Below are 23,010 nucleotides of genomic sequence, written 5' to 3' on the forward strand. Positions count from 1 at the left end.
ACAACAATTATCGCATGACTTTGTTTCTTAAGTATACTGCAAATGGTCTGCAAACATTTGGTATTACTAGACTAAATTTAATCTTTAAGAAGATTTCAACCCTATATTGGAATGATAATTGATTTTTGCATCGCTTGTGTTAATTTTTGTTGACTGTATGCAAGGCATTGCAGAACCATCTCGTTTACCACAATACTTTAGAGCGAATTAATCAATGACTGTAACTCCTTATGTTGATATGTGCAATATGGATTTTATACAATTTCATTCTCGGAAGGATAACACAGAAAAAAAATTAAGTGAAAGTTCAAATTTAACATGTATAAACATATGTTATGCGATAATTGTTGTGGGGAGTGTATTTTGTTTTGTACTTACGAGTATACATTTTATACTGGGTGCCCCAAAATTCGCGGAACAACTCAATGAGGCAATGTCAACTCATGTTAGAAAATAATGAGAAAAATAATTTAATAATTTAATCAGGCGATTCAAAATCAAAGAAATTCCTTTTCGAGAGGATTTCCCTTGCCAGTCAACGTGGAAACGCTGCAAGCATTCGGGGCACTTTTCCAGATTCCGCAATATTATCGGAAATTTTTGTATTATAAAACAAAAATGTTTATTTAAAAAATTCTATACCTCTTAGATTTAAAGATATGGGGGCTAAAAAGGTGCAGTTTTGATCTCATTTATTTTAAATGTTAAAAAAGATTTTGACTATTTGTCTTTTACTAGCCAGTGGCATAATAATTGTGAACGATTGTGATCAGGTTTGCAATTATTTTCTTCATTATTTCCAACATTTCCAAGTAGTGATTTTATGTTCGTTTTACCTCAAATAGCGTGCGGCAACATAGTTTGATTTTTCCCTCTCATTTCCATGGATACAACAAAAATGAAATATTTGCAGACTATTGGGATGCATAGAATGTTTTTAAATGTTGCCGCATTTAGTGTAACGAATAGGTCCATATCTTCTACAAAAAAGAAGATTTTTTACCTGATATCATAATGCCTACTTAATAACGTACTACTACGTTGTTCCGCGAATTTTGGGGCACCCAGTATTTTAAGATTAAGTTCATAAATACAGGGTTATTCTAAATGATTGTAGTCGAAGTATGCGTGAAAACTGAATGTAAAAATTATGGTTGCCGCTCCACATAAAAAAACATCAAAATAATATGAATAAGTGAGTACACACGGGAGTTTAATTGGGTGCAAAACAACTCAATATTTCTGGATTCAATCGTTAACTTAACGAAAATAAATAAAAATCTCATCACCGCACTTTTCACCTAAAAAATGACAGTGACAACGACAAAACTGACAGTTCACATGAAAGCGGCAAAAATGTAATAACACGGGCATGGCCTACTTCGACTACAATCATTTAGAATAACCCTGTATCTTTGGAAGCTAAAATTTTTAATTTAAAAATAATATCTCGCACTTCATTCAATGTTAATTCGCTAAATGTGAACAGATGAGATGGTTTCATTCTATTATCTAAATTAAAATCAAAAGCAGCGGATAAATGTGTTTTACCAATGTTAGAAAAATAACATTTTAATTCCATGACTGTAAATCTTAATCTTAATTAATTTTTACTATGTAAGATTGATACAGCATTTGCAACATATTTACCGTGAGTGTCTTGTTTCGCTTTTTAAATTTAGGTATTCGTAATTGTTCAGTTTGTTGCAGGCAGATTGTATCTTTTATTTTTCTTTCAAGTTCTTAAACAAATTTGAGTTATTCTCCCATAACTCTTAAATAATTATTATTGTTGAAATGTTGATTCAATTTATACTATAAGTATAAATTTGAGTAATTAGCAATAATTGTCCGAGTTTTAAATTTTCTTCACACAGTTGTCAATAAGATCAAAAAAATATATAACATTGCTCTTAGAAACTAGAAAAAAAGATTTCCAACTCTATATAAGTATTCTCAAATCCATCCACAAAACTCCTTAGGCTAAGCATGGCGCCACTGTCACAGAAAACCTAAAATTGTGGGGGTAGAACTAAAAATTGGTGAGGTACCGTTTTACCATGTACTAGTATGCAGATCGGTCTCACTGAATGATACTGGACCACGTTTATCTATGGTACCACGTATGAACATTTCTATCTCTAAACCGCGTCTGAACTAACAGTCTGATATGATCTGTGTTCATTCATTCAAACAGACAAATCTGTGACAAAAAATCTGATCGATTATGTGAAGATCGAATTAACTGTCTATGGTGACTTTAAGAGTTTTAGTCTCCCTGGTTGCTAGTCCAATTGATTCTTAAATTATTAACTTCACATAACGGATGTTTTAGTATTTCTAATATTTGTATCCTAATAGTTATTTAATAAACTAGTTTGTTAATGAAGGCGATTAATAATCGAAACTGTTTAAAGCACGAACGAGTGTAGCGAGTGAGTGGCTTTAATAGTTGAGATTATTAATCGCCCATTAACAAAAGAGTTGATTTTTTCGTTGACCGCAAACTTTTTTTTTTTTTGGTGACAAATTTTGAAATTAAAGCCAAATCAAAACCAATTTCATCTTTTTCCATAAAGATGGGACCTTATAAATACCTTCATTCTTTTTTTTGTCCTCAGCGTAGGCCATTTTAAAAATTTTCAACACTTTCTATTCACTTTTCCACAAAGAGTGTCAGAAGACGTCAACTCCATTCACATTCAATTTCACGTAAAAATCACGGTTGCTACGGAAACCTAGTTACCTTTGAAAAATATGACATGCGAATTATAACCAAAAATGTCGGTTTTTGAAAAAGTGAATTTGTAATTGTGCAGTTATGGAGCTATAAAATATAGAAAACCCTGCTGCACTACCTGCTGCAGTGTTGGTAAGTGCAAACAATGCATGTTCGAGGTTGTTTATACATCAAAATTTCATCAAAACGTCAAAATCGCAAAAATCGTTGATTAATGAAAAATAGTGTATTACTGAGGTACATTAATACACTATAATTTAGACAAAAGAATTTATTAATATTGAAATTAACAAGCGGTCAACGGAATAGCTATTTATGCACCAAGGGCGTTACAACGATGATTACGCCCGGAGAACGATGAATCCAGCTCGAGGGCTTTAGCCCGAGAGATGGATATCGTTCGATTGGCGTAATCATTCGGTGACGCCGTGGTGCATACAAGATTTTATTTTTCACTATACGTGTTCTAAAAAAAAAAAATTGGCATCTTTGCAACTATGAATTGATGAGGGCGTTATGAATTTATTACGCCCGCTTATTCTTATTGCGCCCTGTATTATTCCCTGGTTGTTATGGACATGTTTACGTATTTCGTATCCTAGGAGTTATCATGCAATTATACGAAAGTGAAAAATAAAAGTATTTATCTTACAGGTGGAGTTTTTGAGCTACCTTAGACCATTGTTTTCGGTGACAGAAGTCAAATTTTAATCACAAGTGAGATAAAGTACTCACTAGTGAGTTAATTTGACAGTTGCCATTTAACTTGACATAAATCACTCACAAGTGACTAAATTTGACAGCTGTCATTTTACTTGAATGAAACTGCATTTCTTGGATTTTTGCAATAGTTGCACCTGTAAGATAAAACGTCGTATATCACACGTGATCGAAATGCCATTATGAAACTCGTGAGAAGTGTCCCACTCGTGCGCAAGCGCACTCGACGGTCAAAATTCTCACTCTTGTATAATGATGCATTTCTATCACTTATAATATAATATACTATTAAATACATAGTTAAACAAAAATAAATTTTCTCTAAGCATTTTATTTAGACAAATAATACAAACAATTATTATTAACAAAAAAATCTCAATTTTTAAATTAAAAAGCGACTTAAGTATAGCCTGCCGGTATTATCATTGTACCTACTTTTTAAACTAATAATAAAAATCAGACTTGTTTATTTGCTTAGAGCATAGTTCTACATTACATAATAAGAAAATATTCATAATTTTAAACACAGGAAGTGCCGTTACAGTTTACATTTGCTGTCAAAAATCCAGAACTTGGTGTCACACTAACCTTGTGAATGTTGACACAAAATTATTTGCTAATTGTTTATGTACTATATGATCGAATACTTTTATCCGCTAGAAGGCTATGAAATCTTTTGTAAATTCATGTTGGCAATAAAAGTGACATCGGCATTTTACATCTGACAGTTGAAGGTTACATTAGTAATGCCATTTTAAGAATTTAAGAAATACAAACATTTGGAAATACTGCGCGACACTCTTCAAAGTATACCACAAAGGAATATGACCATTCTCCATTTTACAACTTTATTCTACTTTGAAAGTAACTTTTGTTCGGTACAACGTGATCAACAATGACTGAGTCTGTTGGCAATGAAACAATTGAAAAGTACTGGTGCTTTTTGTCTCGTAATTATAACTGACCGGATTTTTTAACTTGAGACAACATTAAAAACATTTTTAATTATGCCGGCTATATTTATGCTGTTACAAAAATGAACCTTTGATGGTAAATTTTAAATTTGACAAATTTCATTGTTACCAACAGACTCAGTCCATTCTTGATCGGTGTGATCATGTATTAAACATTTTGTAAAAGTTAAGTGATTCTGTCAAAGATCTGTAAGTTATGTTATTAGGTCCCCTTACTCATCACTGCTAACCTAATTTAAAAAAAAAAGAATTTCAAAGTTTTCTAGAAGATAAATTATTCGATCCCTGTTTTTTAATTTTCACATCTAGTCGGCTATATCTCCATTATAATATAATACGATAATATACTATCGCGGCCAAAATACATTGGTCGTCACTTTCTGACACTTTAAATGTAAATCAAATATTAATGTCAATCTAGGTAGGTATAGTCTATTTTTTAATCAAAGAACCACAACACCGCAATTTACACCCAAAATAGAGCTGACAACAGTGTACACTTTTGAGCTAGGGTGAAAAATCTCATCATATAAAAATTGAGGTTATTAGAGATATTAGTACCGCAGCAATTTAATAAAGTTAATAACAACTAACAACAACTAATTTGAGAGTTTTATAAATGTCTTACTTTGCGAGACATTTTTAATAACACGTTCAAATTTTAGCTGCGAGTTTGCATACTTTCAAGGACATTAAAAATGACAGACGTTGGCAGAAATAGCCAATAGATATCATTAAATTCCCTAAATTTAGTAAAATTATATATTTGCAAACCTAAATCAACAGGTTGTGGTTCTTTGATTAAAAAACAGACTTTACAATGAGGGACATGAATCCTGGGCAGTCTGCTATTGTCATTTCAAAAAGTGTCAATGTAAATGCACCTTTACTGTCATTATGATTGATATTTTCGAAAAAACTGTCAAATTAACTTAAGCTTGGTTATGAGTAGCTAAGGTATGGTTTAGAAATTTTGACAACTGAATGACACATCTGCCCAGTTTTTCGTGTCCCCAATAGTACTATTCCGGCCAAAAAATTTTGGCCGTCATTGTCTGTCAATTCAAAAAAAAAATTGTAATCTGTACTTTATTGTCATCATGATTACCGTCTTGATTATGAACGTTATTTTTTGGGTGGTAAATTTTAAAACTCAAAATTATTTTGTCATTTCTACTACACAGAACGTTTACCTCAGGTTATCTATGTACGATTGCTCTAATTTTGTTCATTCATGTCGGATTTTTGGAATATCTGAGCTTCAAACAGTTTAAATTGATTGTCAAAATGACAAGAATCGAAAGTGGGGTTACGATTTCTAAAGGTTTATTTACACTTTACTTGAATGTCAAGAAAGTGACGGCCAAAATTTTTTGGCCGCCATAGTACATGACAATTGCAAATTATTCTTGTCAAAAATATGGCACCGTCAGTTTTTGATAAATATAGAGTTGTCTTACTTGCTTCTGAAGGGTTGTCTATGGGGCAAAAACCGCGACCATGTTGATCTTTTAAAGCTTTTGAACCCTGCCTCCACAGCTGGGATTTAGTCAGTCGTATTACACTGACAGATTAAAATGATTTTGACAACAGTAAAAAATAAGGTTAAGCATCCTAAAGCTTGCTTTACAATTGAATACCATTAATGTCACATTGACGACCTATGTATTTTGGCCGCGATAGTACACCCGGTATATGTAAAGGTATAAATACCAAAAGTTTCATATTGTCATATACAAAATACCGCGGTGGGTGTTGACAAATATAAAATATTTTTTCTACTTTGCGTTCGTACTGATGCTATTACGATACTGTTTTGCGTATCGTAATAGGAAAAGGCGTGATATAATAATAATACTAAAAACAGTGAAATTTAATTTTTTAATGTTGACGGATACTGTGGTGTCGCGGCAGACCGCAGACGTGACCTTGGGTGGAATTCTTCAACTTTAACGGTTTTGAATTTAAAAAAAAAATTTCATTGAAAAAGTGGCAAAGTAGAAAAAATACTGTATGACATCTCGTTTATAAGGCATTTTATCGCACTTACTCCTTTAGGACCCGTGCGTGCGATAAAATGCTTCTTATATAAGACTCGTGTCATAATATACTATTAATTAAATATATTTTAAATAGCAATGGTTATATTAACTTAGCATTAAATATTTTCTTTTTTTTAACATTAATAATGACCATTTTAAATTAGCAGATTTATTTGATTCATCTTCATTGAATTCGTTTATTTAACTAGTTATTTGTCACTTCCTCATTTCAGTTCTTGTTCATTTTGTGAGAAGCAGTAGAAATAATTCAAGGCTGTTGTACAATAAAAAATAAATTCATATACATTACACTTGTGTAAAAATGCGTGTATGAACTGAAACTCGGTAGATGTTTGCAACAATTTACGAATTGGATTGCAGCAATAAAGTTAAGGCAAAACTTCTGTTAAAATGAGAATTCTTTTATCAAAAAACTCGCCAATTCTATCATTGCGAATGTTCTCTTAACGGTAAAATTGTTAACACGATAAATTAACAGCAAAATTTATTTTACGTGTTATTTACACAAAAAGTTATTTAATTTTCAATATTAAAAGAGACATGTTTACTTAAAAATTTGCGAGAACACCTCTGAATAATGAAATAAAATAATAACCATGTACTGCGACTGCCGTTTCATACAATTAAAGACGAGAGGCAAACTTAACAATTACACTATACTGGGTGCCCTAAAATTCGCGAAACAACTCAATGGGGCAACTTATGTTAGAAAATAATGAGAAAAATAATTTAAAAAATTGTATACCTTATAGATTGGAAGATATGGGGGCTCAAAAGGGGCAGCTTTGATCTCGTTTATTTTTATTTTTAAATTTTGCCATATTTAGTGTAACAAATGGGTCCATATCTTCTACAAAAAAGAAGATTGATTTTTTTAAACAATTTTACCTAACATTTGACTAACTACTTAACAACGTACTGCTAAGTTGTTCCGCAAATTTTGGGGCACCCAGTATACTTCGTAAAAGAAAAATTTTGTTTAGAATCAAAAAATAAGAAATAACATAATGAATATTCTTATAAATCATTTTGCAAAATCGTATTATTTCTATCATTAATCTGAACAAATAGATCCATAAAATTATTAAAAATACTTTTTATTTTGGTTTTGTTTTTCATTTTTAGTGTGCACTAATAAAAAGGAACATATCGAAATTTCACTTTTACGGTAGAAAACTAGAATAGGTACCTACTCGTGTATCTCCAGGATTTTCATGTTTCCCTTCAATTTTTGAATTATTTACTTTGTTAACAGCTGTTGACATATTTGTTATAATGTATTATGAGGTTGCTCGTAAAAACTTTGTGTACAGAATTATGTCAGACTTTTGTAAAAAGGAAATTGCTTCGAGATTATTTAAAACAGCTGTAGAGTGAAGAAGGTATACGTGAGGACATTAGATGTTTAGAAACAATTGGTTACAGACAAAATTGTATCCATTATAAATAATAAGTTCAATTTAAAAGTTAAGATGGCTTACCCTTCGCCGGAAGTACGATGACGTAAAGAAACAATTTGAAGGCGTTCTCCTGTTGTGGCGAATTAGCCACTTATAAAATAATCACTAAGTTGTCTGATGCTTGATTCATAAGCAGTTATTTACTAAACTGAATTTGAATGCATGCCATTTCGACTCCTTACACTAATTAAAACACAAACAATTAAATAAATAACATTCCTCTCCATACTCTTACGCATTTAAAGTAAGTAAATTCCAACAACTTCACTCTTCTGATACTAGATAAACATTGTAGAAAATATTTATGTTAATAAATATCAAGATAGATTTTTGTTTACACAGCAGATTGATAATCGCAATCAATAATACTAATTTCAAACTTTGACAACAGTGGCGCGCACTTTGTTGAGAGAACGACGGGGTTATCAAAATGAACCTACTAGCGAACAAATCACCGAAAGACTGACGGAGTTGCACGAAAAATTGTTTTAAATGATACCGTTCTTCAACCAGATTGTCGTATTTTCTACTGCACATAGTTATACTAACACATTATCATTAGTTAGGTACTAAACATTACATTACTTAAATAAGTAAAATAAATCAAATTAATTTTTAACATGATTGTGTTATGGAGGGTACGTCTGCACTTATTATTTGCCCATGTATTTAGCAATTTTTCTCTGAATTCAGAAAAGCGACAGTTATTAATTACAGTTTTTGGCAAATATGCACAAATAGGTTATCTACTTACGAGTACATATATCTAGTAACTGTTGGCAATTATCTAGTTTGCAGTTCTTGCAATCCATAATACCTACAGTAATTATAATGCAAGTTGTGTAAAACTTGAAAGTATAGGTACCTACTGCTCTCTTTCATACGTTACGAAAACCTATATCTTTATTAGACAGGTATCAAAAAATAGGTCATTTTTAATAAATAAATAGATAATAAGAAGCCCAGGATTGTTCAAAAAGTAACTTTGAATGCTGAGAAATTGTTATTGTAAAATTAATTTTTTAAATAGTTTAAAAAAGCCTTATCTAATATTCCTACTCGTAATAAATACATTCGCACCTCACAAGAATCTGTTGAATGTTGCAACGAGTGATTCTATATAATTAAGTGTTAATGAAGACAAATTTTATATACCTACAAATAAATTTATGACCTTCACTGAAAGTTTTACATTTTTATTTAACAACACATCATCTAGTAATAACTAATATAATTGAAGTTCACATTAAATGTGTCCATTCACATAGAGAACGTCCAAATTAAACCTATTTAATTACTAGATTTTGGCAAAGTATATGTATAAATATGTACGAGTACTTAAATACTTAAATTGTAAACGTAAATCATTCAGACCTACATTTGTAATTATTTAAATATTTAGTTTTTGAAATCGTCAATTGAAAATTCATGTATCACGTGCAATCTGTGTGTCGGTAAACGCTTTATAAATAATAAGAATCACGCTATTTTTCATTAGGTATAAAATTATTATCACATTTGTTCAAGTAGTTAAATATTAGTTGATTTCTTCATGTAAGATTGTAAACAGTGTCATTACGAAATAAGAATTCTATTTTCTTTTATAATGTAAAAATGAAACTTATTCCATTTCGCTTATTACGTATACTTTTTAGAGATTTACAAGCATTGATATACTTTTAAGACCCAGATAAGGAAGTAGATATAAAGTCGGCCTTACACCAAGGCAACAATTGGTAATTTCCACAGGTCGCCACTGTGTTGATTAGAAAATCGATTTGTAAACTTGACTTTAAAACGACACAATTGAAAGTAAAATATTATTTCGATTATACAGGGTTATTCTAAATGATTGTAGTCCAAGTAGGCGTAAAAACTGAATGTAAAATTTATGGTTGCCGCTCCGTATAAAAAACATCAAAATGATGTGAATAACTGTGTACACACCGTTCACACGCACGAGTTAAATTGGGTGCAAAACAACTCAATATTTTTGGATCCAATCATTAATTGAAAAATAATAAATAAAATCCTCATCACCGCACTTTTCACCTAAAAAATGACAGTGGCAGGGACAAAAATTGACAGTTCACATGAAAGTGGCAAAAATTTCAGAACATGGACATGCCCTACTTCGACTACAATCATTTAGAATAACCCTGTATGTTTCTTTTAGCCAGTCTCATTCATTATTAACATTTTCATTTTTTTCAAATAAGTCTAAGCACTATAAGCTAGGTAAGTACTATGTAAAAAAAAAATTGACAGAAAAATATTTCTCTTTTTGAGTGCCTTTCTTACCATTAGCAATAAAATTTTTAGTTAGCCGCATCTTCCACGTTATGGTTTTATATATATATTTTTTTTACAACGTATTATTCTTTTTTAATCTTCAAGCATCTTATTTTAACAAGAATCAAAGTTTGTCAAAAATAATTAATATTTTTTAGAAAGACAAAATACTGTAAAAATTTAGTCTTGTCCAGGTTTTGTTGTTTTTATGAAGTGATTAATGTTAAAATTCTGTTCACATTCAATGGCTTCTTGTTGGTCAATATATAATATATAATTAGTTCGGAGTAATTTTCTACTGAAAGTATGTATAATCTGTTTCAAAATCAAAAATCCACCAACACTGCATTCTATCTCGGAAATACAACCGACAACGTCGCCAACTTTTGTTTTTAGTGTGTTTGCAAGCGTCAGAAAGAAGTGGGGTTATGAAAGAAAACTATTGACAGTCATTTAGGTCGTAATTCATCGTGTTTTTTGTTCTCATTTTATTATATCACTCAAAAGTTATGATATGGAAGCTACCACCTTTTTGTATATAATAATTCTTTTGTTCAATGTCAATTCAATGTCAAATTTTGGCGGGAGGTTGGGCCAACCCAAAAAAATTAAACTTATTCTAGGGATTTCTTTTTTTCTGCCAACATAATTCAAGAGGTGGTGGATTTTTGATTTTGAAACAGATTATAGGTATTCTTTAAGGTAAACTTTATAAAAAAAAAAAAACAAACAAACAAACAAACAAGAGCAGAAATCTTTATAAAAAGACAAATAAATAATCCCAAAGAATTTTTTTCTAGCTTGAACGGTATTCGAAAAAAGAACATTTTAATTCAATCAATCAAAGCGTTTTCAATAAACTGACCGGCTATAAAACTCTTGAAAAACATCAGTCAAAATTTCATTCAAATCATTCATGATGTATTCTGCATCGGATTATGTGGAAATGTTGATAAATGAAATAACGTTTTTCATGTTGTGTGTAACTAGAATTTTCAAAAGTTATTTTGAATGCCTAAGGTTGGTTACTTTGAATTGAGAGATTAAATCCAAATAAATATGCCGCCAGTAACCAAAATTGATTGTGAAACGAAAAATCATCTATCACTTAGCGAGAAATTAGTCATTTGCAACTGTTACAATTAATTTGCTGTCTTACATTTTTGGGATATCTTTTGTTTGTCACCAGAAACCACATAGCCTCCAACCTAACCAAATTTATGGCAACTTAGTAACGAATATCCCTAAATTCTAGGGAGTAATTTATTTTTGACACGAGAGTACTATCGCGGCCAAAATACATTTAGTCTGTGGTCAATGTAACATTAATGATATTCAATTTTTTTATTTCAGACATTGTTAAGCCAAATATACCTGACACAATAGCAAATATAAAACAGAAGTCTTTACATGGGAGATACTTTAAAGAACTGGAACAACCAGAAGTTAATATTCAGGCCTCTCATGCATGGCTTAAGAAATCAAATATTCACCCTGAGACGGAGGGTTTTGTATTTGCAATACAAGATCGTGTTATAAATACAAGAAATTATAAAAAACACATATGCGGTTTACAATCGATAATTGATAAATGTAGGATTTGCGGAACTGAAGGGGAAACAATTGAACACATTATTTCTTCTTGCACCGTTTTGGCTCAAAGCGAATATAAAAAACGACACGATATATTCGCTAAAATTATACACATGAATTTAGCTGTTAAATTCAATTTATTAAAGAATACACAACCACATTATAGTTATACACCAGAAAGTTGTTTGGAAAATGACAGTTACAAGTTATATTTTGATAGAACAATTTTAACTGACATTCATATTAAGCATAACAGACCAGACATTATAATTTTAAATAAAGAACAAAAGCAAGCATATCTTTTAGATATAGCTGTTCCAAATTCACATAATATAACACAGACATATAACACAAAAATTAATAAATATTTAGAGCTGTCCGTTGCTATGAGAAATCTTTGGTGTTTAGAAAAAATTTCGATTTTACCACTTGTAATTTCAGCAACGGGAATAGTACCGCAATCTCTTTTTAAAAATTTAAAAATTCTGGATTTAGATAACACATTGGTAGTTGAAATTCAAAAAGGTATATTATTATACTCATGTCACATCGTGAGGAAGTTCCTTAACATTGACACAGAACATAATACACAACAAAGTCATAATGCGGAGGCGAGACGCCGGTAATTATGTTGATAAGCACTGCACTATTACTTGATAGTAATATCCGTAATAGTGTATGTACTCCGGCAAAATTGCCGTGCCGCCGGGTGGAGGTGGGATAGTTCAATTGTAAAGCAAGCTTTAACCTTATTTTTTACAGTTATCAAAATTTTTACCGGGTGATCAAGAAGGACTGTTTAAGTTGGCAATACAATGAATCTTTTTATTCGGCTATTTACAACACTGCATTACTGCAACCGGATATGTTTTGTGGGTTTATTTGACAGATATCTGACGTAGCATTAATAACGACAAAATGGTAGGTTATGAGAATAAAAATTAACGGCAAAAAGAAATCAAAGTTGGAATTCGGAGTAATAATCTAAAAATTAACTAAAGGAAATTCTCGAAGTGTTCCCCATTTTGCTCTAAACATAAATTACCTAACTCTTCTCTCGAACGGTTCACCAGCATGTTTAAATTAATTTGAAATGTCAAATTTGACTTGTCATTGATGCGGCTGTCAGTGTGAAGCCGTCAACAACCGGAAGTTACTCCCAGTTGTACCATTTAAAAATAAAATTCAGCATTACCAACTTAAACAGTCCTTCTTGATCACCCCGTACTACGGTGTGATCAAGAATGACTGAGTTTGTTGGTAACAATGAAATTTGGCAAATTTGAAATTTACCATCAAAGGTTCATTTTTGTAATAGCACAAACATAACCGGCATAACCAAAAATGTTTTTAATGCCGTCTCAAGTTAAAAAATTCAGTCAGCGCAAATTACGAGACAAAAAACACCAGCACTTTTCAATTGTTTCATTGCGAACAGACTCAGTCATTGTTGATCACGCCGTATAAACTCCATCCATTTTCAATATACATTACTGTTAGGGAATTTTCTTTTCTTGTATTGCAATGAAAGTGTTTTATTTTTTCTAATATTCAACATTCAAAGCGGACGTTTTGAATTTGTCAAAAAATTTGACACTGTCAGATTATAATTATTGAAAAAAATACGATTAAGTAGCGATATCATGTACGACACAGGCAGAGTTATAAAGAGAAAATGCCTCACTTTGGAGACAAAACAAAGTGTTCATCCGTGTTTTAAAAACATTTGGGAAGTAAATGGTCCAAATTTGGGGAGGATGCCAGTTTACCGAATGGTTGGGGAGATTTTTGCCGTAAGTTGATAAATCCACTTTTAATTTAAATTTTTTTTTATTTAATCTCCTACAGATATCTAAAGGAAAAGTACAGAGTAATTTCTGGGTCGGGGGCACAAGCACAGAATGGAAACGACGCACGATGGAACAGTGAAGAAATATTTGCGCCGTTGTGCGCTTTTTTTAATTACAAGACCGCCGGGCTCTAGACTTGACTTAACAGGGTTTGTTCTTGAGCACTATTTATTTCTAATGTATCATACTTTCACTCTGTGTCCTGCTCTGAAATATTTTCGTTAAAATCTGTTTCAATGACGATATTTAATATTAACCTGTAGATACCCTATTTTAAGTAAAATATTCAAAACTAGTTTACTTTGCTTGATTACGGGACCTGATGAGAGATTTGTTAAAAATGACAATAATTGTACATTATAACCTCTTCAAAATACACATAACCTGAATTATTATTTGTGACACTGCATTTACAAAAGAAAAGAGTTGTATCCTATTACACCACAAAAGTTACTAAAATCACTAGATTTAGTTGTGTATATTAAAAATGGATGGAGTTTAGGTATCCTGTTCACGTTGGATTGAACATCAGTGGTGCAAATCGCACACATTTGGCATTAACTTTCATTTCAGCAGCATAACTCTATTACTAATGATAATGATCGGCTACTCGATTTGGTTCTGTCGAATTTACATTGTAGTGTGACCAGGGGTGAGGAGGGTCTTGTCCCTGAGGATCCTCATCATCCATCTCTTTTGGTATCCATTGACGTTAAAATCAAGATAAGGAAGTTCATTTGTGGTGTTGATGATGGTGATAATTTTAATTTTAGGGCAATTGATATGGAGATGGTGCGTAATGAACTTCTTCTTATAGACTGGTCTTTTCTTGAGAGCTATGAGGATGTCGATTTGGCATGTCATGGTTTCTACAATAAGTTATTTGAGCTGTTTAACTTAATTGTCCCAAAGAAAAGAAAAAGTAGGCATAATTATCCACCTTGGTTTTCGTATGAGCTTATTAAGAAAATTAAGTTGAAACACAGAATATTGAAGAAATTTAGGATATCTGGCAAACTGTGTGGTCTGGAGAAATATAGAATGTTACGTCGAGATATTAAAGGTGACATTAAAAGGCAGTATGATCAATACGTTGCTAAAGCTGAGGCTGACATAAAGAGAGATCCTAATAAGTTCTGGCAGTTCGTCAAATTCAAACAGAACGGTACTGGTATTCCTCTTAATATGACTTTTTCGGGAGCGGAAGTTTCTGGCGCTGATGAGATTACGGGAGCTTTTGCTAATTATTTTGAGTCTGCTTATTGTGAAAAAGCTTCAGTCATAGAGTCATCTGTTGAAGAATGGAGTACATCTTGCAATTTCTTCTTAAATGCTGTTAACGAACAAGATGTTTTCATCATTTCTAATCCGTGAATGTGTTGAGGCTTTCGTTTCTCCTTTGGTAGTGATTTTCAACTTGTGTTTGAAGACTAATGCGTTTCCTGCAATTTGGAAAACTGCAAGGGTTGTGTCGGTTTTTAAGAAGGGTGATCGCAGTTGTATTGAAAATTATCGGCCTGTTTCGATCTGTAGCAATTTTTCTAAAGTATTTGAATTCATAATATCAGATACCTTGTCTTTTCATTTTAAAAGTTATATCTCAGGGTCACAACATGGCTTTGTGAGGGGTAGGTCAACGATATCCAATTTTTGTACTTTCACACAGTATGTAGCTAATTCAATGGATCTGGGCCTCCAAACTGATGTGATATATACTGATTTTTCAAAAGCTTTTGATAGGCTGGACCATGAAATCCTTGTCAGAAAGCTGGAGACATTGGGTTGCTCTTCTAACTTTGTAAATTTTTTGTATTCTTACCTGAGTGGTCGTAAACAGTTTGTTAGCGTTCATGGACACCGTTCTAATGTTTTTGATTGCTTCTCTGGTGTGCCTCAAGGATCTGTGTTGGGACCGGTTCTCTTCAATATTTTTATTAATGACATAATTGAGGATCTTTCAGTATCCTGTTTGCTGTACGCAGATGATATGAAGATTTTTACGTCTATTAAAGAATTTGGTGATTGTGTCAGGTTGCAGGATAATATTGATTTAATCTCCACTTAGTGCATACGAAATAGCCTTCAGTTAAATATAACCAAATGTGTTGTAATGTCTCTTAGTAATAAAAAACAAAAGATTGAATTTGATTATAATATTGATGGTGCTGTTTTGGAGAGACCTGAATTGGTTTCTGACTTGGGAGTGCTGTTTGATAATAAGCTGTCTTTTACAGGCCACATCAACTCTGTTATAAAAAATTCCTGGAAGACCTATGGCTATATTATTAGGAATACCAGAGATTTCTCTAATATCTCCACATTAATACACTTATTTCAATCATTTGTCAGAAGTAAACTTGAATATGCGTCGATTGTTTGGTTTCCTCATCATGCTGTTCACATTGCTAGTATTGAACATTTGCAGCGTAGATTCTTAAAATACTTGTGTTTCAGAGAGGATGGACGCTATCCTCCTATTGGATACTCACAGACCATTTTATTAGAACGTTTCTCGTTTAAAACTTTATCTGAACGCAATAAATTAATGAATTTATTATTCTTGTACAAAATCCTTCATAACTTGATTGACTGCTGTTCTCTGCTCAGTCAGATTAATTTTTGTGTTGGTAAGCATTCTATTACTACTCGTAGTAAAAACTTATTCTATTTATCAACTCCAAGAACGGATTTTCTTAAATTTTCTCCTTTGAACAACATGCTCAATATTTCCAACTCTGTCGGTAATCTGGTTGATCTGTTCTCCTGTAGCATTGAAGTGTTAAAATCGTTGGATTTGTCGGATATTTAATTTGTATAGGTCGAATTATACGTGCTGTTTAATTGGGATTTTCCTGTTGAGCATGAAATTAATAATAATAATAATATGAGTTGTCATGGTAACAAGTCAGGTCATTTGCACCACTGATGTTCATTCCAACGTGAACAGATATTAAGTAAACCCGTTCTTCGCCACTTGTTAACTGAGTTAACAAGTGGCGTTAACTGCGTACGTAATAACATTTTTTGCTATACCTACCCATTACTTCGGCAATTTGCCCCTTAGACAACCCTTCAGAAGCAAGTAAGACGATTCTACATTTTTATCACAAACTGAAGGTGCCATACTTTGGACAGGAATAATTTGAAATTGTCATGTACATTGACATTAATACTTGATTTACATTTGAAGTGTCAAAGATTGACGACCAATGTATTGGCCGCGATAGACAAAAAAAAAAATGACAATCACATAAGTCAAAATTTACAAATTTGCATCGTTTAATTACGGCTTTAAGGTTATTTTCGTGAGAGACCAGGTATCCAATGGTTTTTCGGTATCTGAAACCAGTGTATTTTTGTGATAGAGCGGTATCTGTAGTGACGTCGTCAAATACGTCATTGATATTAACCTGGTTATAATTTCAGTTCAACAGGTCACAATCTGTTGAAGTAATCACGGTATGTTTCCATCCTTTTTTAAAAACGCTTTCCCGGCATAACCACCTAAACACCTAACCTGTAAATTGATTGTTTATGGAAGAGTACAATGAAGTTTGTGGAATTAGGCATTATTATATCGAATAGGTGCCCTGTATTCATTTGACCAACAATGGATACAGCTGATGGAAATACCATCGTTTTTGGCCAAAAAATGTGATTTTTTAAGCTGTTCAAAATATATACAGGGTGTCCCCAAAAAAGAAGACGAGTCCATAACTCCATTATTTATCGGAAGATTTTAATTATCTGTACATCAAATTAAATGGTTGTTAATAGGCTACACAATGGCCTAATAAATTCAAGTATAGCCCCATGGGCTTCAAGAGTAAACTGTCAAAATATTTTTTTTCAAATGACATTACATATTTTTTTTTAGTAATTCTGATAGAGATTTTTATTTTGAAAACAACAATGTATCACAAGTATACACTTAAATACCAAAAATTTACCAAAAAAAAAGTAAAAAAACGCTACTGTCGTCTATGTTCCATTTTGCGCTAAACATTGGCGGCATATCTGCGCAATCCTACATGTTATTATTTGTCATTTGTTTTTCCAGCTACCTTAATTTGGTTATTACATTGTAACGCAATGCATTTTGATAGCTTTTCGCTTGGTGCTCGTCATTTGTTTCAAAAGTTAGTGTTATTTTTTTTATGTGAAGTTTTACTTGTGATACATTGTTGTTTTCAGAATTAAGATCTCTATCAGAATTACTAAAAAAAAGTATGTAATCCCATTTGAAAAAAAATATTTTGACAGTTTATTCTTGAAGCCCTTGGAGCTATACGTGAATTTATTAAGCCGTTTTGTAGTCTATTAACAACCATTTAATTTGGTGTATAGATAATTAAAATCGTCCGATAAATAAGGGAGCTATGGACTCGTATTTTATTTTGGGGACACTCTGTATATATATATATACAGGGTTATTATAAATGTTTGTAGTCCAAGTAGGCCATGAATTTGTGCCGCCTTGTTTCGATTCTGCACTGTATCTAGTGGAATATTGGTATGAGTGAGCTCCTGACCAACTGAAACGGTAAAAGTCGCTGTTAATGTCAAATTACTTGATTACCGCATTTTTTTCCTTCGAATCAAAATAAGTCTTTAGTAAAAGTTAAGAGCGTTAAGACCACAGACGACGACGATGAGTATACAACAGTGATCAAGGTTGGGTTAGTAAAATTCTGTAAGTTTCAAGTAAATTTATTTTCAGGTTAACTGTTCTCTTCCAAATTCTCTCTTCTAATTATCAGTTTCTCCTAAACACATTTTTTTAGGATAAAAAGGATTTGTAGGATTGCAATGGGGTACACCGTGGAACAGACTACTTTCATTATTATTTCATTTTATTAAAATGGTGTACGACATGAAAACAGAATGCAATCATGTAAGGATCAATATCTCTCAAAGTTTCCTAATTTAGAGATAGAGGAACAATCTTTAATGACCCACATTCGATGGATTGTGAATAGACAAAACTAGAGATGCTTCAAAGGAAAAGTCATCGAGAAGGCTTCAAGTTGGTGAAGTTTTGAGAGAGAGAATGGAACAAGATCCCAGAACATCATTGCTGTCAGCACAGTCAGGTGTAGCACTGAGCACATGTCAGAAAATTGTGAAGAAAAGATTAAATTTGCACCCTTATAAAATGTCATTGTTTCAAGAACTGAAACCAGCAGATTATCTACGTCGTGTTGCATATTGCAGCTGGTTTTTAAACAACCTAAATGATAACAGAACTTTGGATTTGTCATTCTTTTCCAACAAGGCATGGTCCTGCAAGGGCGTAGCAATGATTTTTTGCTGGGGTGGGCCAGACTTTAAACCAGATGGATGATAGATAGATATTGCAGATGTATCTTGTTTTTAATGTGTTTTACTTTTATTCTGGAGTGGGCCAGAAGGATTCTGGGGTGGGCCGGGCCCACTTGGCCTCCCCCTTTACTATGCCCTTGTGGTCCTGCTGTAAGTTCATACCCTGATTGTACTCAGGGAGACGTTAGAACTAATAAGTATACCTCCTCTTCCATATTTGTTGCTGATTTCATTAACAACTATTCCAGATTGGATCAACACATGCACCTGTCTGACGTCGCCCATCTTGTGTATCCTGCTCCTCCACATTATAACATTGGAAATCATTTAATGCACATTAACAACAATAAAACCTTGCTGGACAGTTAAATAGCTTTAATTTCTTGCCATATAACACATAAATAAAATGTCTATTTACAATGATTTAATTGTCTCATTTTCCATCAACAGTTTTGGAATCTTATACTTAACATTGTTTCCTCGAAACTTTTACAACAAAAATGATTCAGTACCCATTGAATAATTTAACAGCAACAATTCAGTTCTACACACCTGTGGTTAAACACCAGTGGATAAGTTTACAAAACTGAAATAGAGAAAATTAAATTTTATTGTCCCTATGAGATGGATGGAACCATATGAATTTTAAAGTTCACTTTGATAACAAATCCCGTCTTGATGGATTTTAGTCACTGTTACTCACGGTATTAAAACGTTGGAACAATCTCTTTAAACGAATCTTCACTGTTGTGGTTAATAATTCAAAGAATTTTTTGAAGGTAAACATAACCTCCTAATGTCAAGAATAATAATCTACTTCGTATCATTTTCGTATTGAACTATGGAACGGCAAAAGAAAAAATTTCATTTGTTTTCATGGGCTCGTTGACTACAAACATTTATAATAACTGTATAAAAACGTTGACTATTTGCATAATTGTTGAAGGTACCAAATCAAAACGATCGGCTATTTAAAGCAAAGTATCCTGTTTAGATAAGTACCAGAGGAACACCAATAAAGATTTCTCCGGTTGCACTGGATAATTTCCTCGTCTGTACATTTTTTTGATTAACTGCTGTTCATCATGGGTGATTGTTCACTTTAACTACTTCTGGAATTTTCGTGTTTTTTCTGGCTAGACAGCCTCAGGACGTCCTCCTACATCGTTTCCCACCAGTCAAACCTTGTGCAAATGAAAATTTTCCTTACCCTTTAGTTATACTAAGACTTGGCGCGACCTTGAAACACAACAAGAGAGAAAAAAAGGCATTTGCACAAGGTTTGAATGGTGGGACACGATCTAGGAGGACGTCCTGAGGCTGTCTAGCCAGAAAAAACACGAAAATTCCAGAAGTAGTTAAAGTGAACAATTACCTCATCATGTTCTAGTAGCACCCTGAGTAGGCTTTGAAATGTTTCGTTCTTTAGTCTGAATAGTTGATAAAATGTTATGGTGGGTTCATGCACAAGGAATTAACAGTAGCATTAATTTAATTTAATTTAACGTAATCTACTTTTACACTAAACTAAAAAGAGCCGTTCATGCAGGCTGCCAAATGTAAAAATAAATTCGTACGTATTAATATAATAATACAGCCGTCGAATATTTAAACACCACAGGTAAACAGTAAATACTGGTTTTTTAGAACATCAAACTATGAAATATGAAATGCTCATCACTATGACAAATTGACCACCACAGAACACCTTTGACCACATTGATCACAACATGACATTTGAATTTGACGCACATTTGACATCTTGCCGTTTCCCACACATGCGCAGAATAGAATTCATTTAATTTTTAAGAGCAAAGATAAAAGTTGCCCAACTTTCGGTTAAACTAAATTAAATTAAAGTATCTAAATGTGTGCATGAACGACTCTGGTAAATTGTCATCATTTAACTTTTCAAAAAGTTAAATTAAATTAATGCTAGTGTTAATTCCTTGTGCATGAACCCACCATTAATTCGTGGCAAGGCGGTCTCTGTTTGAACCATGGCCAACTGTATCGATATACACTAGACGTGTATACATGGCCGTTTCATTTTGCAATTTCTCCGTAAGAGAAAAATTCCGATGAAACAATTGAAATTTCCCATAAAGTAGCGACGCCATACGACTATAATTTTAACCAATCTTCAATCTACGAGTACGTCAACTTGTCAAATTTATATTCTTGGTTAGGTAACGGTTAGTTGTCGTATGTTATTTGTCTGTTAATTTGCTTGTCACTCGAAATTAATAAATTAAAATGAATACAACGAAACTAAACACGACAATCATCAACTGAACAATAAATGTTATAATTGACAATGAGCACAGAAAGGTAAGAAAATACTTCCAAAATCTGACGTTTGTGACGTTCAATTTGACAATTTCAAATTAAAAAAATTATTATGAAAGGATCCAACAGATGTCGCTACTTTACGGTAGTTCATGGTTTGCTTTCTAGGAACACTTTTATTTTGAAATTGAAACGGCCATGTATACACGTCTAGTGTATATCGATACAGTTGGCCATGGTTTGAACAGGCCGTGACACTGACTTCAGAAAGTAGTCTGTGGAATGGCCCACTAAGGTCTGGCAACGTTGTTTCGCCAACATTTAAAAAAAGTTACTAGTTTTGAAGTTTTGTGATCACTCACTATTTTGAGTATTTTGTCATTGTCAGCTGTCAGTCAATCATCACTGAAAGATTTTTCTAATTCTCGTATTGCAATTTTACTTATACCGGGACATTTTTTTAACTCTGAACATAGTCCATACTTATTCCCTATGTTCAGTTTTAAAAAACACAGATCAATGCATTGTGAGTTGCTATGTAACCAACTATACGGAACACCAGAGATTTTGAAATAATGTTAAAAATTGTTCCGATTGATGGAATTGATCTATCATATGTTGCATTGGAAATGTCACGCACATTTCTAATACTCTGATTGGCATAGAATAACTGCATTATGTGTATTTCTTCTTCAAACAACTTGACCATTTTGTTAAACTGTCAAGTACTTATTTTCGTTACCTTGGTTACGTGATTACATACATGCATTGACCTGTGTTTTTTAAAACTGAACATAGGGAATAAGTATGGGCTATGTTCAATGTCAAAAAAATGTCTCGGTATATCAGGTGTCCAAGTCAAGGTAATTATGTCTATCCTGTTTTATAAGATAGCTATTGTTAGTAAAATTTCATAGAGTCCTGTATTCTGAACAAGTATCCTATCTAAAATGAAAATAGAAGTCCTTTTAGTTCACCGTGATTCCGTGATTGCATTAGCTCCAGTCCAACGATGCCACCTGTACACTGTACAGCTCAGGACAAGATTTTTTTTTAAGTTGTACACAGAGACAAAGGCTAATAAAGGTGCAGTATGAATTGTTAAAAATAAATAAGAACTGCAAAAGCTAACCACTCGGGTGTATGGACCCTACCACCAATACAGGTTTATAATTTAAAATGGATTTTGGACCTAATGGAACGAGCAACAAAGACTTCACTACAGACGTAAGAGTACAAGTAACAAAAGGGGCGAAGATATCAGGATACTTAAGAGGCATCACATGGACAAACAAATATCTAACAACTTCTTAACTTGTTAACGCGCCAGTTTTCTAGTTCCAAAATCCGCATCCATTCTTGCATTCTAATCTTCTTCGATGGGAATTTGAAAACGCTAACGTAGGAAGACTTGCTTGAAACATAATATGACTTGCAATTGGGTACGCAACATTTATGTGGCATGTTTATTTTTTCAATTACTGAAATTAATTGTACAATTAATTGTCTTGTCAAAATTATTTTTGAATGAACCGCCTTTCTATGGGAGTGCCAATATTTTTGAAACTCAGGATGCTCTGGAATGGCCCACTAAAAAATTTGGCAACGCAGCCAGTGTCCTGGCCTGTTAAAATAGAGACCGCCTTGACTTTAGTCGTTTATCCACAAACTTAAGTCAACATGTTGTCAAACATGAACTACTCTTCC

At 32.6% G+C, this 23,010-nt stretch overlaps 1 protein-coding gene and 2 long non-coding RNA genes across 11 annotated transcripts in view; 2 read left to right on the forward strand and 1 right to left on the reverse strand.

Annotated features, from left to right (window-relative positions):
* axo (axotactin) overlaps positions 1-8,427 on the reverse strand; it is a 40,334-nt gene extending 31,907 nt beyond the window's left edge. For 8 of the 9 annotated variants that reach the window (XR_011156377.1, XR_011156376.1, XR_011156375.1 and 5 more), the window contains exon 1: positions 7,691-7,728. Coding sequence is in view for 4 of the 9 variants with exons in the window: in XM_069036316.1 (XP_068892417.1) it covers positions 7,691-7,713 (23 nt within the window). In the remaining 5 variants the exon portion in view is untranslated. Of the gene's footprint in view, positions 1-7,690; positions 7,729-7,978; positions 8,141-8,192 lie in introns of those variants that run through there. The other variant, XM_069036318.1, reaches the window with a different exon arrangement.
* Positions 8,428-11,583: 3,156 nt separating this feature from the next.
* On the forward strand, positions 11,584-15,835 carry LOC138122227 (uncharacterized). The gene is made up of 2 exons (XR_011156382.1): positions 11,584-13,635; positions 13,691-15,835. It is a non-coding gene; the product is annotated as an uncharacterized lncRNA (long non-coding RNA).
* A 3,235-nt stretch (positions 15,836-19,070) lies between these two features.
* On the forward strand, positions 19,071-19,437 carry LOC138139454 (uncharacterized). The gene is made up of 2 exons (XR_011162308.1): positions 19,071-19,211; positions 19,263-19,437. It is a non-coding gene; the product is annotated as an uncharacterized lncRNA (long non-coding RNA).
* The last annotated feature ends 3,573 nt before the right edge of the window (positions 19,438-23,010 follow it).

This window comes from Tenebrio molitor, chromosome 1 (assembly GCF_963966145.1).
Source record: "Tenebrio molitor chromosome 1, icTenMoli1.1, whole genome shotgun sequence".
NCBI lineage: Eukaryota > Metazoa > Arthropoda > Insecta > Coleoptera > Tenebrionidae > Tenebrio > Tenebrio molitor.